The following is a 23,346-nucleotide window of genomic DNA, read 5'->3' as shown; positions in this document are numbered from 1 at the left end:
AAGGGGGGGGGGGGGGGGAAGGTTATAGAACATTGCATCATTATTTAAATCTTAATCTATCCGTTTTCCTATAATTTTAATTCATTTGTGGACAAAGGCTTATATTGAAAGCGATTAAATTGTGAATTTAAACTAGATTGTAGTCTCTTAAGTTTGTGTACTTAATGTTCAAGGTTCAGTGATAGGTTACGGCTTAATTAGGCGTTTTAGATTGTTAAAATTTTACTCGTGAAACGTTGTATCTTTCCGTTATGTAACTATTTTTGAATTAATTGCAGGCAAATGATATTAGTTTTTCAATTGTTATTTCCTTATTGGCTACAGGAAGCAATACATGTTTTGAGAATATTGAGAATATAACATTGAGCAAACTGCTTCAGAAAGACCGAAGCACAGTAAATGAGACGTTTTTAATACTTTTGATACGTTAAGATAATGAATGCAGCCATACTTTTCAAAATTATCGTTGTTTGGAATTTATGTTCAGGTAACACATTTTCTTGTTAACGTTTATCGACGACAAACTGTCTGCATGCTGAATCATATGGTAATATCTGACTTTTTTTTTTTTTTAGAATTGGTAGCTATTGATAATATGCAATACGAAGACGGCATCAGTGGTCAAATAACATCACCGGGCTACCCTGGGAACTATCCCAACCATGTCAATTATACATGGATAATAAGGACCGGGAGCCGCTCAGCAAATGTTACATTCAGAATTATTGAAATGAATATAGAAAAATGGCGGCGGCCATGTGATGATTATTTGGAGGTAAACTTAAAAATGAAAAATAAACAATAGAGAATCCTTTAAAAATTTATGAAAAAACTGTGCATGATATTTTGATGTTGTTGTTACATCATCAATCGTCGTTAGCCAGTCGTCAACAAACAATTATACATTGATATAATGATCTACTAGGACTATTTGAAAAAAACAAAACACCGGGACGATCTTGATCAAGTTCTATTTGTTTCATATCTAGCAGAAAAAAACAACTACTGTCTCGTGATAATGTTATAAACACTGTTATTAACCTCAGGCCTATAAAAAAAATTGTGTGTTTAGGGTTACACTGATGAAAAAATTAGGTTAGGTAGGTAAGAATGTATTTAATTTTATTATATTTTTTTCTGCATGAATCCTAAGAATGTTTGTTTATGTCATATTGAAATGGATTTTTAAATAGTAATGTTATATTCTAAAAATGGTAGGATCGGGGCATTTTTGTTTGTTAGGTCGGGTTACCCTAAACACACAACTTTTTTAGGCCTCACTATAATAAAAATAGAAAAAAATAAACCTTATACAATACAATTGCGACATCGACGCACATACAGTGTGAGTCACAACACAGTCACATTTATTCACAGCAATTGTCTCGAAGCGTTACAGTTTATTATAGCAAAACAATTGAAACCTTTGGGTATCGGTCTATACAAGCATTTAAAACATTTATGTGCCGTAATCTAATGTTAATGCGAATAGAATTTGTTATTGTCCTGCAATGACCCTCCAATAAGTTTTCTGTTGCTGTTTAAGAAGTTTTCTTTTATTGGACGGCCACATGTGACATACTGGACTGCTGCAAATAATTGGGATAAACAACTCACAGAAACACAAAGAAGAGAAGAACATAACTGCTGGTTTCTTCAATTTCATGAGATTATTGAAATTCTAGGAAAATCATAATATGTATTATGGTGCGACCGTTGGGGCGAGCGCAGCAGGTGATCCAAAAATGAATTATAATATATCAATAAAAGTAGTGACGTAAAGTAAATGAATTTGAATGCAAAATAAAATAAACATACCTATTTTTTTTCCAATAAATTTTCATTATTCATAATTCATAAGATTTTTTATTTATTTATTTATTGGTCGCACGCCAGTATAGAATTTATCTCAGATAAAATGTTGTTGAATAATAAAGATTTTAACATAATGTACATTGCAGTTTATTTCCTCTTTTCTTGCAGCAGACATTTTTCTTAAACTTACATATAAAATTGACTTTTCACAAGGTCCCCCCTCCCCCGTTTAAAAAAAAATCAAATTTACGTATAAATAAATTTATTGATCATATAAGGAAAATGGATCCCCCGGGAGCATGTAATAAATAGTAGTGAAAATAAAGACACTTTTGAGCAGCTAAAGAGCTAAAGGCATACTACGCACTCCCAATTCCTCACCCCGATTAGAATTTTCCTGATTTTGAGAATTTATTTTTTCTTTTTGCTTGTGAAAATTTTTTGAATGATGTTGCCACGCCTTCTTTTAAAAAACGTTCCTGGAAATTACCGTAAATATAGTGGTGAATAAAATAAATGTGAGCATTTATCCAAATGAGAGCAAGTTACAGCTGTTTCCTATCGTTGAAGAAATGTCCCAATTCGTTAGCTCTGCACCGAGAAGATTTTGATATTTATATTTCAGCAGATTTACAATAACTACTTAGAGTAATTTCCCCTCAAAGTTCACGTCGGTCAAGTGTCGTCTGTCTCTTTGAAAACAAACTGAAAAAAAAACTAAGCGAACAATATTGTTTTGTTTACTTTTTTTTTTTTTTATTTTACTCTCAAGAAACATAATAAATAAATTCAATACAGTTTTTTAAATATTCTTTCACGCATGCTCACTCTCTCACACTCAATCTAATTGGTAGAGGCTGCTTAAATTGAAAAAATACCAAAAGAATTAAACCAAAAAAAAAAACAAAAACAAAAAACAAAAGAAAAACAAAAACAAAAAAATCATATGGTAAATATAAAGAGTAAGAATATTAGAACGGATGAAAGCACATAAATTGGTAATTAATGAACAAAGTGATAGTTAAGCCAAATAACATGACTAAGATTGAATCATAGTGTCAAAGATAGAATACCAGGGTTGCCAGGTATTGACAAATTTTTGCATTTCAAAATTTTTACAAGCTATATATTTTTCAACCTTGTATTTGTTGAATAAATAAGATAAAAGTCCAGAAAGGCATGGCAGTTTGCCTTTTTTTAAACAAGTAAACAAATATTGTTTCGAACATAGAATAATTAAATTAATAACTTTGTTGTTTTTAGACATTGTAAGTTCACCAAACAAAATATTAACTACATTAAAACCAAGTCTTAAGGAAGTTGCATGGTAAATATGCAAGCTTAGGTTGCTCCATATTGTGGATACTTTTTCACAGTTTATGAAGACATGCTGAATTGTCTCAACTTCATGTTTACAAAATGAGCAACAGTCAGAGGACACCACCTTAATTTTTTTTAAGTAATGATTCACAGGTAGAATTCTATGAAGTAATCTAAATTGTAACCATTGTAGCTGAGTGTCTTTGGTTGTTTTAAAGCATACATTAAAAGCATCATTAACACATATTTTGGCTCCATATTGAACTAACTCTGATTCCCACTTGGATATGGAAGTAGGAATTACATTACAAGAGTTTAAATGTCTATACACTACATTAGTACATTTATTATACAACAACAAAGATTTATAATATATTGGAATGTATGGAGTAATAAACCCTTGGTATGAATTTTTTGTAAGAAAAGATTTAAGATATCTTGATATGGCACTTACTACACTGTTATACTGCATAATGCAGACATACATATTGAATCTATGTTGAAAAATATCATGTGGTAAAAGATTTCCATCCACATCAAGAAAATCACTGATTATTTTGACACCCTTTTCATACCAGCTTTTTATAAATAGTGTTTTCATACCCACTTTAATGTTTGTGTTATACCAAACAGGAATACTAGGGAGGTTTTCTTTGACGAAACTCCCATTAAAAGATTTTATAACACAGAGAAAAGAATTGAAAACATCTTGCCAAAAAACATTATTTTTTGGAATTACACATTCTGATATGAATGCATCACCAAAATCAAGTAATTTGTTAACAATTTGTACACCATTAATTGCTTCAAAAATATCTATCCATGATTTTTTACCTTTAATCAATCTTTTCAACCATGAGCATTTCAATGACATAATAAATTTGTTCATTTCTAACATTTTTAACCCTCCTTGTTGATAGTCTTGAGTTATAACTGAACGCTTTATTTTGTCACACTTTGCATTCCAAACAAATTCAAAAATGTCTTTATTGAGAGATAAAATTGTCTCCCTTCTGGGTGTCGGCAATGATATAAATAAGTGGTTGATTTTTGGAATGATTAAGGACTTTACTACAGTCACACGACCAATTGGAGTTAGAATTCTTCTATTCCAATGTTGTATCATACTTTTTATTTTAGGAATCTGCAAAGAGTAGTTTAGGTCAGTAATTTGTTCTAAATCAACAGAAAAACAGATACCCAATAAGTTAAATGTTGTTGAACCCCAATCAAGTTTCCATCTAGAGTGATGAAACACCTGATTTGAAAATATTTTCGATCCTATCCAAATTATTTTTGTTTTAGAGCTATTTACTTTCAACCCAGATAGTTTTGAAAAAAATTCTAAAGTATCAAAAGCTGTAAATAGTGAATTTGGTGAGCCATCAAGAATTAAAGATGTATCATCAGCATATTGACTTATTTTATGTTCCTTACCATGTATCAGAATGCCCTTAATATAATTATTTTCCTTTATCAAGGCTGATAGAATCTCAGCACAAAGAAGAAATAAATAAGGTGCAACAGGGTCTCCTTGCCTACATCCTCTCTCAACACAAAGTTGGTCTGATAAAAAACCACTTTGTAAAACAGCTGCCTTGAAATTAGTGTTAAGAATCTTAACCCATTGTATAATGTATTCACCAAATCCGAAAAACTTTAAGACTTTGTAAATAAAAGACCAAGAAATCGAATCGAAGGCTTTTTCAAAATCTATTAACACTAATAGTCCTGGTATTTTCTTAACTTCAGTAAAATGCATTAAGTCATATATAAATCTGGTATTTTCTCCAATGTATCTTCCTTTAATAAAGCCCGACTGAGTGTCAGAAATAAGATAATCTAAAGTAGATTTAATTCTCGAACTAAGACAACCTGAAATAAGTTTATATATAACATTCAAAAGTGTAATCGATCGCCAGTTTTTTAAAAATTGTCTAGGTTTATCTCCCTTCGGCAAACATGATATAATTCCCAAACGTTGAGAAATAGGAAGTTCCTTTTTGGAGAAAATACAATTTATTGACTTCAGAATAAATTCCTTTAGGTCAACCCAAAAGAATTTAAAAAACTCGACAGTATATCCATCGCTACCTGGGGATTTATTGTTTTTCATGTTTTTTAAGACTTCATAAATTTCATTTTCAGATATATTTCTGTCCAATGATTCTGAGAGACATGTATCTAATTTTGGAATATAGATTTGAATAATATCTTCGAGGTCTAGGTCCAATAGTTCAGAATCTCTTTTTGCATAGAGATTTTTGTAAAAAGTTTTAACTTCATTAAGAATTTCTGCCTGGTCATAGATCATACCACTTCCTTCTAATTCTAATTTTTTGATAGTTTTATTAATATAATTACGATTTTCCAAGTTACAAAAATATCTGGTAGGCTTTTCTCCTTCCTCAACCCATCTAGCTTTACCTCTGATCATATGCCCTATCATCTTTTCTTTCCTAATGTGTTGTAGTAATAATCTCTTTTCTTCAACTGCATGTAAATTAATATTTTCCTCAGACTCTAATTTATCTATTTCTTCGAGTAATGACTTTTCTTTATTTTCTCTTTCCTTTTTCTTAAAAGTGGAATATGAAATAGTAATACCTCTAATTTCCATGAGTAGAACATCTAGAAATGAACTATCATCTATATCCTCTGTGTTTCTTACCAGATATTGTTCGCAAATGTCTTGTATTGTTTCTTTTACCTTTTGTACATAATTCATGTCTGAAAGTAGACTGTTGTTAAATTTCCACAATCCACGCCCCCTTTTAAAGGTATTGAATTTCAATTCTGTAGTAACAATGGAGTGGTCTGATCTATAACCAGGTTTAATTGAGTAAGATTCCACAGAATTTGATAGACTTTCAGATATCAAAATATAGTCTAAACGCCCTTGTTTTAAGGGTTTTTTTTTACGCCAAGTATATGCCCTTTTATCAGGGTTTAAAATTCTAAAATAATCCAGCAGATGTAAGTCATCCATAACTTCTAATATTTTTTCCCTTGCTTTTGGGTTATTAACTGACTTGTAATTCGTTGTATCCATAACAGGATTCAGTGCAAGATTAAAATCTCCCGCAAGTATATAATAATCGTTATCTAATTCTAAAAATGTTTCACGTACATACTCATAAAACTCAGGACTATCAGTGTTCGGACCATAAATGTTCATAAGAGTAACCCTATTATCTTCTATAGTTAGATCCAATGCAATTAAGTTTCCCCCTTGTTTACTTAAAAAGCATGATGTTCTGGAAATTACACAATTTATCTGTTTCTCAAAAGTTTTACTTTGATTCTCGCGAGATGGTATCCAGTCTAGTGAGTTCGACCGACAATGAGGAATTGCATTGTGGGTCGAAATTTACTGACGCCGAAAAATTCTGTCGGATCAATGTGTAAGAAATCCATTGTGACGTCACTCGAAAGGACGATAACTCCGTTAGTCTTATGTAATGGAATTTGCGTTGTGTCAGCAGTAACAATTAATGCATGTACTTGTACTCGTGAGAGTGTGAAAATGGGAAACCATAATTACAGGGAACTACTGGGACGATTAAAACAAGGCATTACTGGTCCGATTTACTGACGCCAAAAAAATCTGTTGAATGAATGTGCAAATAGCCCGAATTTTCTATTCACACACGCCATGCCGGTTACAAAAAATGACATAAAGCGCAAGATAGTATTTTAAGTACAATACTTTGATGCATTTACATGTATATGGAGCTATATAATACTCAGATGATCTGTAATGTCAATGCACCTCATGTCTAACGAAATGTCATTGATTGCTTGTAGATAATGGAAATTGAACCTTGTTGCCATCGCCTTTTTAAACAATGTGGTAGTTTGAAGAATACCAATATATATGGACGAGGAAACGAAATCAGAGTATCATTCATATCAGACAAGAGTATGACAGAAAAAGGATTCAACCTCACATGGAAAGGTTTTTTTCTTATCTTGTTAGCACAAGTCAATATTTTATCTAAAGAAATATGTGAAATATTTCATAAATATTTGTTTCAGTAACTCTACCACCAACAACGACAAAAAAATATATGGTTAAAACATCTAAGAAAATGGACGTCAAAACTACTGTATTTCAGAATACCAATAGTCCATCTTCATCTCAAGGTAAATTACTTTACAAATTACAGCTGAATTACTTATACCATTGACGAATTAGAAGAGGTACAAAGAAATGTGATTAATACACATACAAATAAAAATGTATGTTTTCTCATGCTGCACAAACTCATCGCAGTTAGGTAGAAAAATGTAAATTTGAATAAAACACCAATGTTGAGATAAAAATATGTCATTAATTGCAAATGACGAAAATAATGAAAAATGATTATATCAAATATTGGATGAGACTCCAAGCTATATTCAATATTCAAGCAATAGCAAAGTGACCTATCGATATGCTGTACCCCTAAACTACATATGTTAAATCATATACAGCACATTAATTAACAGCAAAAAAAAAATTATTAATAAATTAAAAATGCGCATGCAAAAGCCTAAAAAAAACCAAACAAATTACAAATGTTATTTAAACAAATACATACTTATATACATATAAGTAAGGTAGATAAAGCTGGAGTTGGATGGGTGTGAGCTAACGAGCTATTTTCAATCGAGATTGGTGTAACATGAAACTCAAGGTACTCAATGTCTCATGATTGAGTTCTCATGAAAGTTCAAGTGAGCTCTTCTGATCATATTTTGTCCGTCGTCTGTTTGTTTGTCCGTCCGTCCGTCCGTCCGTCTGTCTGTCTGTCTGTCCACCACATTTTGAACTTCTCTAAAACCATTTGGTCAATTTTAACCAAATTTGGCACAAAGCATCCTGAAAGGAAGACAAATATAAATTGCAGAAATAAAAGACCGATCTTTATTCAAAGCGGAGAAAACATTCAAAACTGTAGAAAAAGGTGGGTGCATTTTTAAAAATCTTCTACTCAAGAACTACTGAGTCATATTCAATGAAATTTAGCATAAATAATCGTTATGGCAAGGAATATATAAATTAAAAAAAATTATGGGGTATTTTTTTCAAATTTATTACAAAAAATTTAATAAAGAAAAGGCTTGTTTTAATTAGTTTCTAACTTCAGGTTTGTATTCCATACTTCTTAAACGAGGTTCTTTGTTTAAAGCAGCCATATTGGACGTATGATAAACGGCTCGATCTGACAAAGGTGAATTTCTTTGCCGTGCAACAGCTGGCGTGCGATGGGAATCTTTGAAACATGCAATACATTGGTGCTGATTTTGTGAAGTAAATTGAGGTTTAATATTTCAATGCGTCGACAGTTTTTACATTTGACGGTGGTGTAATGTTATCTTGTTTTGATTTTCGTTTCATTTTCATAATTTATGCTTTGTAGCACGGGGAACTATCGCCTGTATTTTGTAATTTTTACGTATCAAATCAAACATAGACTTCTGTAAACCAGACAGTCGACTGTTTACCTATGCAAAATAATCTGATGTTTTAACAAAATACTTAAATATAATTCATTCTGTTGGTAATTCGATGTGATCTTTTGCCTAATGGTTGATTAATGCAAGGCGTTTTGTTGAGATGCCTGGCATTTTCTCGAGTTTATTCAGTTTTAACAGAGTTTAAAATCGATGACGGAAATATGTAGGTATATATTTGATTCATTTTGAAAAAAAATCGGGCTCTTTATTTTTTTTATTGCATGTTTCTTCTGTTTAATGATTTACAATTTATGTATACTAACCATATTTGAGTGTTAAGCTTCGAACTATAAGATACAGAGCTTAGCTCACAATTCTATGTTTGTACACAGAACTGAGTCCATTCTTTTCTTTTTTTTACATATTAAATGCTGAAAAGAAAATACCAGGTTAAAACATTTAAGCTGAATGTAATAAACTCATGTAAACAAAATATGACTCAAACCTAGCAGAATCGTGAGCTCTATATCTTGCTGATAATTCTACGATTGACGCTGAAGTTTTAATTGAACATAAGAAATGTCTCGTTAAACGTTAAATACGAGGGTCAATCAAAAAAAAATATGAAGAAAATGTAGCTGTCTTTCATATATATTTCATTTAAGTAATAACTAACAGATTAAATTATGCAACACCACTTATTGTATTGATATACGAAGTTTCATTTCATTTGATGAAAAGGTATTTTTGTTACCCGATTTTAAAATCAACATGTTTTGTCCCCACGGTACACGGTAACGTTTAAAACATGACGTCAAGAATACGCAGGCATAGGTATCAGAAATATCCAATCTTTATATCATCCAAGTCTTTTGTGCTTTTCACCATACAATTTAAATCGACGGTATATCATTTGACATCTAATTTGTTCACATATGTTCGAAAATCATAAGTAATCCCTACTAAGGTTTCTTATTTTCACCGCATGTTTCTTCGTTTACAGTTAGAAAATCCCTGAATGTCAGATGACGTTGTATAATCTTTTTATCAAATATTTGCACATATTCTACTCTCTCTCGTACTGCTTCATCTTCGAAATACATATACCGACACCCTCAAAAAATTTGTTAGTGTCAAAAACAAATGTACAAATAAATTGTAGCTTATTTTTTTCTACCTTTGAACATTTTGACAGTTTTTATTGGCTTTTTCCCGACTTAAATCCATACTGTTTATACTTTTCGTTGCGCCGGCGATGTCAATGGTTTTTAGTCAATTGTAAAGAGGACAATGTCTTTAGTTACCTATATCTGTTCAACAAATTTATATATCTCGTCATTATTTGGTATATATGATATCATGACAATTCTTAATTTTAGGTTTAAGTATTATTTAGATTTAAACCCAATTCATGGAGATATTACTTTAATTTAACATAATATGCGTTATTGTTCACACAACACAAAGTTTGATCATGCACCGTGACTTTATTTTTGCAGGATTGGATTCTAAATAATTCTTAGAAATACAGGAATAAAATAACTTTTTTAATTTCAAATTGTTTAAAACAATTGTTAAATTATGTTTACTTTATTTAGTAATAATATGACGTTAAATAACATAGGTAGTTGAAAAATAAAATGTACGTATATGCTTTTAAATATTTTGATTGCTTTATTAAGTGAGGGAAAGGGGGGGGGGCAGAAAAAAATATAGGGAATTGGAAGTTAACATTGTACCCCAACCAAAAGAGTTTAGTTTTATATCTTGCATATGATTTTTTTTTATTTTTCGTAAAAATGGTAATCCATAAAGGTTCAATGTCAAAGACAAAGTGTATGCAAGCATAATTGTAAAATTCAATACTTTACAGTATTTATTTTTTTTGTTATTTTACCAAGGGGCCATTTGTCACAATACCCCCATATCCCCCTTTACCGCCCACATAAAGTCATTGTTGCTCAGGTGAGCGATGTGGCCCCATGGGCCTCTTCGTACATTAACTTGAGAAAACATTCCTTTGTATTGATACTATGGTCATTGCTAACATCTTGCTTTTCACACATCTGTTGTTTTGTAATATAAACAGATGAATTTCTCTAGTGATTTGAACGATCTTTTAAGAATTTTGTTGAATAGCATTATATATCTCTTGAAATATCCTTTATAAGTTTTTTTACTTCCTCTTATATTAGTTACTAGTGCAGAACTGGCTAAGATTAAATCAACACTTACGACAACTGAAATAACTACAACAGGCACAAGTACGTACAAATATATATCCTGTTAATATGATATTCAAGTTATTTTTAAGATTCGTTCAATATGAAATTTAAATGCACCGAACAATTTTGATTAAAAAAATCAATCATAAACCCAATAAATGCACATTAAATTTTACCTCATATATATTTCATGTGAAAAGACACATGAAATATATATGAGGTAAAATTTAATGTGCATTGAAACTATACTAATTATGATTAATAGCAATGAATATTCTTAATGCTTATTGCTTCTTTGTTTTAAATTTTCTCTTTATATTAGTTACTAGTGCAGTTCAGGCGACATTAACGTCAGCACTTGGAACAACTGAATACACTACAACTTCTTCAACTCTGATACCGGAATCCCCATCAACTGTGAAGAAATCAGGTAGAGCTACCAGCCCACCAATAACTTCTGAGCAACTATCATCTCTCTCTATACAGTATTCAGAAACGAAGCAAACTACGCTCCAAAAACGTTCGCGACCGCTGACATTGTCATCGACGACGAGATCATCTAGTGTTGAGTTGACATCATTAGATTTCAATGCAACAACTGAGAAAGAAGACAAGAATACATTTGACATACAAACAGGTGAAGTAAACATTTCTGGATTATACCGTCTTTCCTTCGATCAAAAAGTAATGCAAACTTTTCAGAATTAAATCTAACGTTTCTGTCTTAGAAATAAAAAAGGCAAATGACAAAAAGAGTAAAAAATGTGTGCAAATTGTCAAATTAATTTGTACTGGTTTTGTAGTGTACCTGATCACTGGCTCAGTTGTTTTTGAGTTCTTTCTTTTGCTGGTTGCTTGTGTTAGCATTTATAGATGTCGTAATAAAAGCAGGTAAGAAAGAAATTGTGTTACGAGGGTTGTTCGGAGATTATTGAGACATCGACTCTTACTTCTCTGGGATAAAAGATAAACTATTGAAATTTCACCAGAAATTAAAACAGGGTACCTTTTATTAACGTGCAAATTTCGAAGTTAATGTCTTCATTTGTTCATTACTGGTAAGCTAACAAATTTGCCCACATCTATTGACCAAGAGCAACGTCATTTTAACGTTTCTCCTTGATCCTATGTTTTAAACACCTTACATACGAATGGAAAACAAAATATTCTTCATTTTTTATCCTTTTGTTTTATCTTAAAATTGTAACAGTTACATATTCTCACTCTTTTTGAGTTTATGTGAAAAAATTAAGTTGTTTCTCACCAAAAGGCAACGTACCTTACTGTGTAACGTCTCTTACATTCGTTCTGTTTATATCTTAGAACACAATTTTTGTGTAAAAGGTAATTTATATTTAGTGCCTTTGTTTAATTCTAGTTAAACAATCAGTAAAAACCCCGAGTAACAGAAGCTTTTGACCAATTTTCATAGTATAGTGTTTGTTTAAACAATTTCTTAGCCAGAAAAGGTCTTCTATCGAGGTGTATTTTCGCTGCGCTGCATTGACGTCAAAATTTAATAAATCGTCGCAGTCAGATTTTTATTGCCTGGTACATAATTTTCTATATACATAATTAAAATCAAACAGTCGTGAAACTTGCACAAAAGTTAGTCACAATAAATAGCAAAATGAACATATTTAATCAGATTTTTTTTACCAATATTTAAAAGCAGGTTGAAGTATTTTAAACTCCGAGTTTTGTCGTGTGCCGGGTACCCTGACCACCGACTTGTTTATGTACCGTCTTATACAAATCGTTAATTATTTTGTAATATTACTTTGCTCAATTATTTGTTAAGGCGTCCTCAATGTTTGTGCCAATTTTCACTAAAATTCGTCACTTAGAAAGGAAAATATTTGTGCTGTCTCAATAAATTCCGAAGAACCCTCGTTAATAATCCAATATTGAAAATATTCAAATATCTCACAACATTCCTTTTCCCTCTTTACCGAAGATGTTCTCTAAAGCTAAGAGTAGATTAAACTATAGGGACCATGAAAACTTGATGTGGTGATCATGATGCCGAAGAAATAAAAATTGAAATTTAATGCTTGTCTGATGTGAAAATATCATTTGGTAATTATGTTTTTGTGTAATGTGATTTCCATAGTCACGATTTAGTAATAATTATGTCGTTGCAAAATAATAACTATAGATCATGTTTTTCTTTAATGCACACCATCAAGAAATGTTTTATATTGAACAATTTTTCATTATTTCGTTTAGATCTTTGCAGAAAAACCAGTGTCAGCAAAAGAGGGATGAGGGAGCCCGCAATTTTGTCAACGGTGCATATTGGAAATCAGTTCACGTTTATGACACTATCCCCTTGGATGCTGTCTGTGGATTAGAAACATGTCCAGAAGAGACCAATGAAGATATTGAGGAGCATTCAAAATTGTACGATAAATGTTGGAGGAATGAGCACGATAGAGCACATCCAGCAATGGACGAAGACAACAGAGACAATGCGCACACCTATGAAACCTGTGAGCGATTCTATTTTACTCTGCAAAAAACACATCCGAGTACTCCGCCTGCTACACCCACGCCAATTCAACGAGATTCTACAAACTTTTATCACACTGTGGATAATTTAAGTTTACCAAAGTAAAATACGTGCATCAATATTACAAACAAAATGTCTACAAGCGTTTTATCGTTTTGTCGGATTAAATTTTTGAAAGATATAAAAATTGTGATATTTGTGTAACATTTAAGAACATAACGTCAACGTTTGAAATAGATATATACTAAACTTTCACCAAATCAAATATTTGACATCAAGCTACTAATATATCTGATTTTATGCATAATGAATGTATATGTACATATTTATCATTTCTCTTGTACACACATCGTTCTCTACATACATGTATATCGTTCTATACGCCTCAGTGTTGCCAACCTTTTTTATGCAAGTTAGAATATTTTAGAAATACTTGCAAATATAGTAAATTGCTTATCCTTCTTTTATGTTTTATGAAATGCATCGTGCTTTTCATTTTAAAAGTTTACTGTTCATATCCAGTAGGCCATTAAGTCTTGGTGGATCAATTAGTAAGTAAATAACCGTAATTTGTTTTACTGTAATAGAATAAATGATCATCGCGAATCCCTTATTTCCCATGGTAAACTCTTCAGTCAAACACCAGCCAGCTTGTTACATAAACAAACAGAAGTTACATATACCTCCCCGAACAGAATGATGTAAATGTTTACAATTCACTGTTAATGTATGCATATTTTTTCATTTTGTGAGAAAGAATCTTTAAAATAAAAAAAAAAATGAAAAAAAATATGTTTAAAACTTATTTAAATGGTTTTTTTTTTTAAACCAGAAAGTCTTATTCCACAATTAAGAATTTGTGCAACGAACTATTAATTTTATTTCAAGACATTTTTTAAGTTGAATCTTGGAGGAAATGATAGTATGGGCGATCGTCTATTTGATCAAAAGAAAACTAGAAATCGATATGATTTAAAAATGATGCAATTTCGTTTTAACCAAAGATAAACAGAAATTGAATTAATTTTAAACGCAGAAAGATTTCAAAGAACCGCAATTGTCATACTTAGAGGAGATGATAATTGTGGCGAAATTTTCATTTCAACCACCATGTATATCGCAGATTTTGAAATTTGAAATAGAACAAACTACCTTGATATTCTAATTCAAAATTTAAAAAATTATAATAATTTTTTTTTCGTTATCAAATTAAACCTAGAATAAAGGATTATTACATAGTTATACATAAAAAAATAGATTTTAAAATATTTTGATTTTAAAAATGCTACACAAAATTTTTATCATGTTTCGAAACATGACTTTGATGTTAAAAAATATGTCATTTTAAATGAATTGTTTTGTATAAAAATTGCTGTATGAAGAAATAAAAACATCTGATTTCAAAGATAAAAGTATAGAATTAAACTGTATGTTAAAAATTGTTGTGAATAACTTTGGTGAAGGATTCCACCTTGTCATAGAATCAAGTGAAGAGTACTATGGAGATACGAAATATTCACACAATACTAGTTAAGCCGTTATACAATGTAACAGGAAAAGGGAAAATGTTAACAGACATTACCGATCATATAGCCAACTGTTATCTTCTAGCCAACTGCGAACGGAGAGCAAGCGCTAATTGGGAACAAAACATAATACCATGACTTGGAATGAATGTGTCCATTTAAAAAAAATAACAACAACAAAATTTGGTTTATAAACAAAACGGACCTTCTGGATACTTGATCAATTGTTCTCAACTAATTTAATCTATTTGGAGCTCAGTCATCCTTTTATACCAATGCTAAAAATCGTCCTCAAGCAGAATACAGAGTTCAGTAGAATGGCAATTGTGTCTATGCTTGATTTTTTGTATTAGTTAATGATCCATCAATATTAAATTTTCTTACACCTAATAAAACAAAAAATAGACTTTAATAAATTCAATACATGTAACCAATCAATTCAATCAATTCATCATTCACACAGAATGTTGCTCTAGTGATTATTGAAAGTTTATTTAAGGAACTTTTAATACGAACTGTAGAAACGATTATTTATTTATGCAGTGACAGTATAGACCAATAGAAAGCATAATCTTTATCAGCAGTGTTATACATGTTTGCAATGTTTATAGAATTTCATGAAATTCATTTGGATATCAAATTTTCCTTGTTCATCGATAAGAAAGCTGAAACTCTAAAGAATATTGTATTTCACCAGGAATACTATATGCTCATAAATCACCACTTGTTTTGTTTCTACGTTTGTTCTAATTCCTTGCCAAATCATAATGAACAAATATTTTTGCTGCTGAAAACCTCGTTGTTAAAGATGCACAACATAGAGCAAACTGCATTAGAAAAATAAAACATGACGAATTAAAAGATGATTGTACCTCACATGTGTACATAAAATCAACAAATACATTCTGTTCATATTTACCATTGATCGGAAACAAGTTTTCTTGAAACATTTGTATTGTCAAAAAATTAACTAGAAATGTATTTTTCAGAATTTATTGCTACCAATACTTTGAAATACGAAGACAACATCGATGGTCACATAGTATCACCAGGATATCCTTTGGAGTATCCCAACAATTCCAACTATACATGGGTCATAAGGACCGGAAACACGTCAGCAAACATAATGTTCAGAATATTTGAAATGGATATCAAAGAAAGCACAGGAAATTCATGTGATGATTATTTAGAGGTAAGGTTAAAAGTGCAGTAAACCTAGAACCGAGAAGGTTTGCAGCTTTACACTAAAACATAAACAAAAAATATGCAGAGCCTATTGCTAGACGTTTCCGTTCGTGGTTTTCAGTTAACAATTGAACATTTGCAGCTTTGCACTTAAAAAAAATGATATGATAATGTAATTAAATGTGCATATATGGATATCTATAAATATACCACAGGATTATATTATATCAAATAATATGCACTCTCTGTCTCTCTTTCTAAAGAAATATCAAAAATTGTTTATAGATAGAAGAAATTGAACCTTGTTGCGTCCGCCTTTTTAAACGATGTGGTCGTTTGGAAAATAAAAATTTATTTGGACGAGGAAAGGAATTCAGAGTATCGTTCATTTCAGACCAAAGATTGACAGAAAGAGGATTCAACCTTATCTGGAGAGGTAGCTTTCTTTGATTTTGGAATCCTAAAATCATAAAGTTATGATTTTTTATTTAGGAAAAAAAAACCAAACCATCCATACACCAAACCATTTAAGTATTTCTACCATCATCAAAAGTTTTGCTCAAAACAAAACTGAAAACGCAGACCATTTTGAAAAAATTTAAGAAAACGGACGTCAAAATTACTGCATAGAAAGAAAATATCACAACTCTTTCATTATGAAAAGGTTAAAGGTTTCACAAAAGAAAGCAAGTATATTCTATGTCATGTAGGGTTTTAAGAATTAAAAGGAAACTTTTAATGTGATATACCTGTAGACATAATATGAAAATCAACATTCATCTTATGATTTCTGCTGTTTGAAAATGACTCAATGGTACAGATCTATGCTTTTTTTAACGCCTAGTGCAGTATCGTACAGATATTACTCTTTAACCACGTCTCTACTGTTGATATTGGAGCTTTCATCAATGGAGGAAAATTGAAGATGAATATACAGAATGCACATATCATTTGAGTTATAATCATATTTCTGTAAACAATATTACAACGGCAAGAGTATTTAAAAATATTCGCGACCATTGACACTGGCAGCAACGACGATAAACTAGTAAACTAGCGTTCATCTTTTTGTGAAGATACGAAACCTTAAGAAGAAGAAAAGTTTGCATTGAGAGACACACAAATTTTAAAGTAGGTATTTCATGATTTATAGTTTGAAAACTGGTTTTCAATATATCAAACATAACTTCTAACTATTTTGATAAGTCGAGTTCTTGATTTCTAAAATACGCCATTAGAAGGCTCTGTAGCAACATCTAATGACAAATCTTTCAAAATTAAATCATAAAAAGTCAAAATTCACATCCACTAATGATATACGAAAACACACCGCAAAATAAGTACATTGTTATGTTTGTGATAAAGAAAAGTGTGATTAATGTTCTGTTGTCATAAGAAATTAGGACTATTTATACTATTCATGTGTACACTATGCAATTTGTTTTTCACTTTTTGAATCATTGTGGTTGTAAGAAATGCAGAAATTTAGAAAGTTTTGTCCAAAATGATAAAACTGTTCAAATAGAATATTCATGCTTACTATCTAATGTTAATTGGGTTTAATCACAGCAGAAAGAAAAAACAATTAGATGAATTAGAAGAGTTGAACTATTAAAGAAAGATTATCTACTCTGAAAGACAGGATTGAATTCGGAACCTGCAGATGTTTGTAAATGTTTTAGAGAATCTGTATTTGTATTTACAGAAAAGTGTATTGATTAGAAACTGTTTTGAATAATCAGAATGTCAAACAACTTGTTTTACCAGTCAATTACAGAGATATCTTTTTCAAGCTCATCGACACCAACTTGGGACATTTTGGCAAAGAGAGAACCTCTTTTCAGAGAGGGGTTCTATTGACCTCGTATAGAACAAGCGATATGTGAAAAAAGTAGGAACTGTGATAGATGTGTGAAGTTTAAAACTCCTGAAAAACTTTCATCATAACTGGTTAACATCAAATCTTATCAAGCTTTAGATTAAGTATGCATTCATTATTTGTCACAGAGCAAAGGTGGTAATAAATATATTTTGGTAATAACAGATCACTTCACTAGGTATACTCAAGCGTTTCCTACAAGATACCAAACTGCTAAAACCACTGCTAAAATACTTTCTTAAGATTTTATACTTCTTTAGGGCTTTCCTTTTAGACTTCGCAGTGACAAGGGCAGGAATATTACCAATCATGTCATCAGAGAGCTCTGCAAGTTCGCTGGGTGCAGCAGTCCCGCACTACTCCCTATAATCAAATGGGAAATGGTATGGTCGAGCGATATAATCAGACACTTGTCTGTATGATCGGTTTTTTAGACGATAAACAGAAAGAGAGTTGGAAATCCCTCGTAAGTAGCATCGTTCATGCGGACAATGCGACCAAACATGATAGCAGCGGCTATACTCCTTTCTTATTGATGTTTGGTAGACACCCTTTTACTGCTTTTTTTTGCATGTACATCTGTCTCTTTCTCAGTTTGCTGAAAGTAGTATCAAATAATTAATTTACCTTCTGCTTTGCTTTTTCAATCATTTTGATTTTATAAATTTTATCAAAGAACAATTAAAAAATATTCTTATATTCAAATTTAGATTATGTGAATTTATAATATATAATAACACTCAAAAGTTTACTAAATGTAGTGTTTCAACTGTCATCCATGTACTAGTATACCCTATGCACTGAGGTTCTGTCTATGTGTTATGTGCTACATCGGGGACCATGTTGTGGACTGTATGTAGATGTGTTTGTCCTTCGGGATATTCAGGATATTACATGTACAAGTACTTTTATCTCTATTTGTACTTATATGTATACTTAAAATATACAGTCTGTACCCGTTTTACGCACCAGTTTTCTATTGTGTATAGAGGTGTATAAATATTTTTCATTGAAAAAGTTTTGGTTCAATAAATATCAATATACCAAACAGTAAAGACATGTATGTGTGTGTGTGTGTGGATAGATTATTTGATTGTGATTAAAAGCAATAGAAAAGGAAATAATATTGAAAAATAATTATGAATAAAAATTTATTATATATATCAGATTTAACAAAAATATGTCAAAACAGGAGGGAAACAACTGATTACAGTTTTATCACCCTAATATATAATTATAATTATAAGTAGTAAACTTTTATAAGCTGCAAAGCCCAAAGTGCAAGTGTTCTCTTTAACAAGTTTAAAATGTATTAGATCACCAGGCCAGCGGTTATTTTGAAACCAGCTTCTCATACTGAAGGAAAAATGTACAAATGGTAAACATAAATTTGTATTATATGCAAAATAATAAATATTACACATGTTTAACACTTTTCATTTGTATATATTTCCAATTAACTATGCATATCATAAATATACTTCTGTATCAAGTCCGTATGGTTTTGGTCCTTATTTCCTAATTCATTTTCTCAAAGTATGTCCATTTTACTCAACCTGCGCAAGCACGAGTTATTGTTTAGTATAATTCAGTCAAAACAGACTAATAGGATAACTAAAAAGGAATTACAATAATTTTCTACACCCCTATTGCTGTCGCTGAGCTATTCTCCGTTAGCATCAATGTTAACCTTTAACACACCCACCTTACTTATTAATTTCGATTTTGGAAGTACTTGTTTGCTTTATTATATTTTTGTCCCCCTTTCCCCTCTTCCGGATTTTTTCGTTTGTATATTTCGGGAAAATCTCTCACCCCCTTAAAATAGTATAAAACTGTACTGTTTTATAAATTACTAGTAACATCTATAAGAGTATACATGTTTTTGCATTCCTATTATTGACACTTATAGAAATATTTAACTTGAATGCTAAAGCTAGTAATTATCTGACAGAGTTAAGATATAATTCATATTTCGCGTTCCATTATTTGTAAGATGCAATATGCAATGGAGCCTCAGTTATCCGAACGTTTGCGCTATTTTATTTTCCTTTCATACTAAACAGCAACAAATTAGATTTGTCCTTTGAAATTCATCTACTTTTTATACAAGAAACTACTATCTAGCCAGGGTATATTAACCACACTATAATATTAGCCATATCTAGCTAAATATATCTTGTCCAAGTATGAAATGTGCCATTTACGTTATGTTTTCAACACTCTATTTATAGTCTAATTTCCACAAATGTACTTCCGATCAGTTGACATTCTTTTCCTTTCGTTTTCTTCCTAAACTTCCGGTTTTGTCTTAATCGAACAAGAAAATCCATAGACACTTCATTTGAAATAACTTTTTTGAATATAAATAACACAAATCTACTATGTAAAACTTCCTTGATTTATTAAGTATATTCTTTCTTTGAAATAGAGGGGTATTTTAAAAGGGGATTGGACTTAACAGGCGCACATTTTAATCTACGGAAGACCTACAAAATGCCCTCAGCGAATTTTATACATATTGTACTCGGTGAAAACACAATTTTAATGTTGATAAAACAGAAATAATGGTTTCCTCCAAACGTGCAACATAAAAAAGCTTCTTTTTTTTTTTTTTTTTTTTTTTATCAAAAAGGAGAAGTTATAAAAAATGTGAAAAAAATCAAATACCTGGGTACCGTGCTGTCCAGAACTGGCTCATTTACTGAAGCAAAAAAGCATTTGTCTGAACAGGCTCGAAAAAACTTGTATAGTGTTACAAGAAAATTTAGGATATTTAATTTACCAGTGAATATGTCTATTTCATATATGTATTTGTTCATAACATAATGACTGTTTAGCTACATCGTACTATATAAATGTTTGAAAATAATAAAATTCAGTCGCGCGTTTTGTAATATATGACTATCACTTAGTATATGCAATACGTCATATGTTATAGATGTATACCAGGATTACATTCAAAAGCAATGCAACTTTATTATTTTACATGTAATAAAATTGTGACATCACAATAATCTACAAGTTTATCAATTCAAAGCATGTGTCAATCATATTGTATTTTTAAAGAGAAAATAATTTGAACAAATTGCATATACATGTATGTATAGTGTTTAGTGTTTTGTAGAGGAATTAATGTGTTAATTGTAATAGGTTTTTAAATAACGTAATTATTGTCTTTAGACTTTAATTAATGGGATACAAGTGGTAGGGGGACTCTATAAAAATTCAATACTCTGTATGTAAAAAAAATCATTTAACTTTATTTCACATAGTAAAATTAGATAAAGAATTTACACACTGCATTCATAATGGAAAAATGCCTAGACCCCCTCTTGCTAATAAAACAAAATGGTGAAGGATGGTTGTTAGGGGATTCGAAGTGAAAAAAAGTACCCAAATAGGTAAATTTAGGTTTTGTGTAAACGTTTAACGCCGTCCCTCTACCGTTAGATAAAAGAAATACAGTGGCCAGGATATTTAAGGACTTAAAGTCCGTGCATTCCGTAGTTATTCTTAGGTTACTGAGAATTTCGACCGATCGATAAACTGGTCAGAACTGAATCATGTTGATTTCAAGTTCTGTCATGTACTAGTTCTCGCAAACTTTAATAACGATCGCTCGTTTATAATATATGTATTTCTATAGCTACGACAGAAGTAGCAAGTGCGTCATTTATTAATAGCATAAATGATGTTTCTCTGGAGCTTATCATTTTGAGGAACCTGTTTTAATAAACAAATCTTACACAGAACCAATTTAAATATACTGTGAAGAAAGATATGTGTAGATTTAGATCTAGATAAAAATTGTCCGGACTTCCCCTGTTCAAAATATTCGCATTTTCATGTTTTTACCCTAACTTTACAAAATATCTCTCGGATCCATACCCTAGAAAAAGCGAGACCTTAGCATATATTACCGTGTTTTCTTGTAAAAAAAACCCCCCACAATTCTATAGAAAACATCATATACGCACATGTAATGCATGATGTATAACAATTTCCCCAACTTTTGGTAGAAAATTTGGATCCTCGATCGCCTCTATGCGTAAGCAGTTTTGGCATAAACGTTTTATTACGTTTATGATAGGATTTGTATTTCAGACTATTCGTGTTTTGTTTTTATGGTTTATTTTTCTCCATATATTTCAATCCAATACAAAAGGATACATTGATACGAAGAGAAACAAAAAGTATCTCTCTCTCTTAATCTCTCCCTGCTATATGTACATGTACTACTCTTTCATACACCATACTGAGTACAGTTCATGTTTGGTCACTCAATATTGTTACTATTACCAGCTTTATAAAAAGTATATGCTTAAACAACCTCTCAACTTATAAGTTTTAAGGAACGAATAATTTTATGAACGGAAGCACAACTTTGTTAGGATGCTCTCCAAAGGAAGACAACAATTTAATCAACTTTCTTTTTGTTTAATATATATTATCCTTGCAGTTGTGTGGGAATAGAGTGGAATCTATTCGTTGTCGGTGTACAAGTGGCATAAACGGCATCAATAAGTTCTACGAGAACTCTGCTCGGAAATCTTGAACGCGAGATCAAACCCACGTCATCCACGTAGTCTAGCGGCTGATTCCTAATCCGTGAGACTCGTTCTCTTCTAAGTGTGCGTTGCATCAGTAGGTACGTCGCCATTTTTATTACGCTAAGTACATTCCTACGTCTACGCCAAAACGTAAGATAGACCTTTACTAAACGCAAAATCAGATCTTATTTACATGTTTTGATTGTCAAGGGATATTAGATATTGACATCTTGTTCAAAATATTCTTTTGATAGATCCTTGTCGAAAAAATCACCAAAAGCAGAAAGGAAATTGGGAAGCACGCCAATGCACTGAGATTATATACTGGAAATCTACAATTGACGTATACGAGACTTGCATAATAGAGCTAATCGAGCATTGATTGAAGACTACCATGAAGATATGCATACATATAAGACTATTATACAGTTCTATCACACTGTATGTCACGTCAGTTTACTCAGCCGGGCACAATCCCGTCTTCTCAACGGGATTCCATTAACTTTTACCACACCTTGGAACCTCATGTCAAAACTTGAAATCTATCAAAGTAAAATATTGATCTAACTTTAAGATTTAAACATTTATTTTAACACGGCTCGTTGGATTGTCTCTATTTTAAATGATTTTTTGAATTAGATCCAATAGGTGACATGTGCTACTTATATTTTAACTCTGCTTATACCAATATATGTCTCTATTTTAAATGATTTTTTGAATTAGATCCAATAGGTGACATGTGCTACTTATATTTTAACTCTGCTTATACCAATATAAGCAACTGTTAACCAAAGTAATATGTTAAATAGTTTTACATTTTCACATAACATCTACTAGTAATGATAATAGGCAAAATGTATGTCTGAGTACATTTGTTTCACTCCTGAAA

The 23,346-nt window shown here is 31.1% G+C and overlaps 1 protein-coding gene across 2 annotated transcripts; it reads left to right on the top strand.

Moving 5' to 3' along the window:
• Window positions 1-74: 74 nt before the first annotated feature.
• Window positions 75-20,461, top strand: LOC117680399 (low-density lipoprotein receptor-related protein 12). 2 transcript variants are annotated; one of them, XM_034482250.2, is made up of 8 exons: window positions 75-487; window positions 576-775; window positions 6,943-7,093; window positions 7,174-7,281; window positions 10,773-10,841; window positions 11,125-11,232; window positions 15,830-16,032; window positions 16,311-20,461. In XM_034482250.2, exons 1-8 carry the CDS (start codon window positions 436-438, stop codon window positions 16,473-16,475), a joined length of 1,056 nt encoding a protein of 351 aa, XP_034338141.1. In that variant the 5' UTR covers window positions 75-435; the 3' UTR covers window positions 16,476-20,461. The 2 variants fall into 2 exon arrangements, with proteins under 2 accessions (XP_034338141.1, XP_034338139.1); XM_034482248.2 differs by lacking the exons at window positions 15,830-16,032; window positions 16,311-20,461 and adding exons at window positions 11,606-11,693; window positions 13,032-14,613 and having other exon boundaries at window positions 121-487; window positions 11,125-11,439.
• The last annotated feature ends 2,885 nt before the right edge of the window (window positions 20,462-23,346 follow it).

Source organism: Magallana gigas, chromosome 3 (assembly GCF_963853765.1).
Source record: "Magallana gigas chromosome 3, xbMagGiga1.1, whole genome shotgun sequence".
Taxonomy (NCBI): domain Eukaryota; kingdom Metazoa; phylum Mollusca; class Bivalvia; order Ostreida; family Ostreidae; genus Magallana; species Magallana gigas.
The sequence above is the reverse complement of the archived record's forward strand: the minus strand, read 5'-3'. Positions and strand labels throughout refer to the sequence as shown.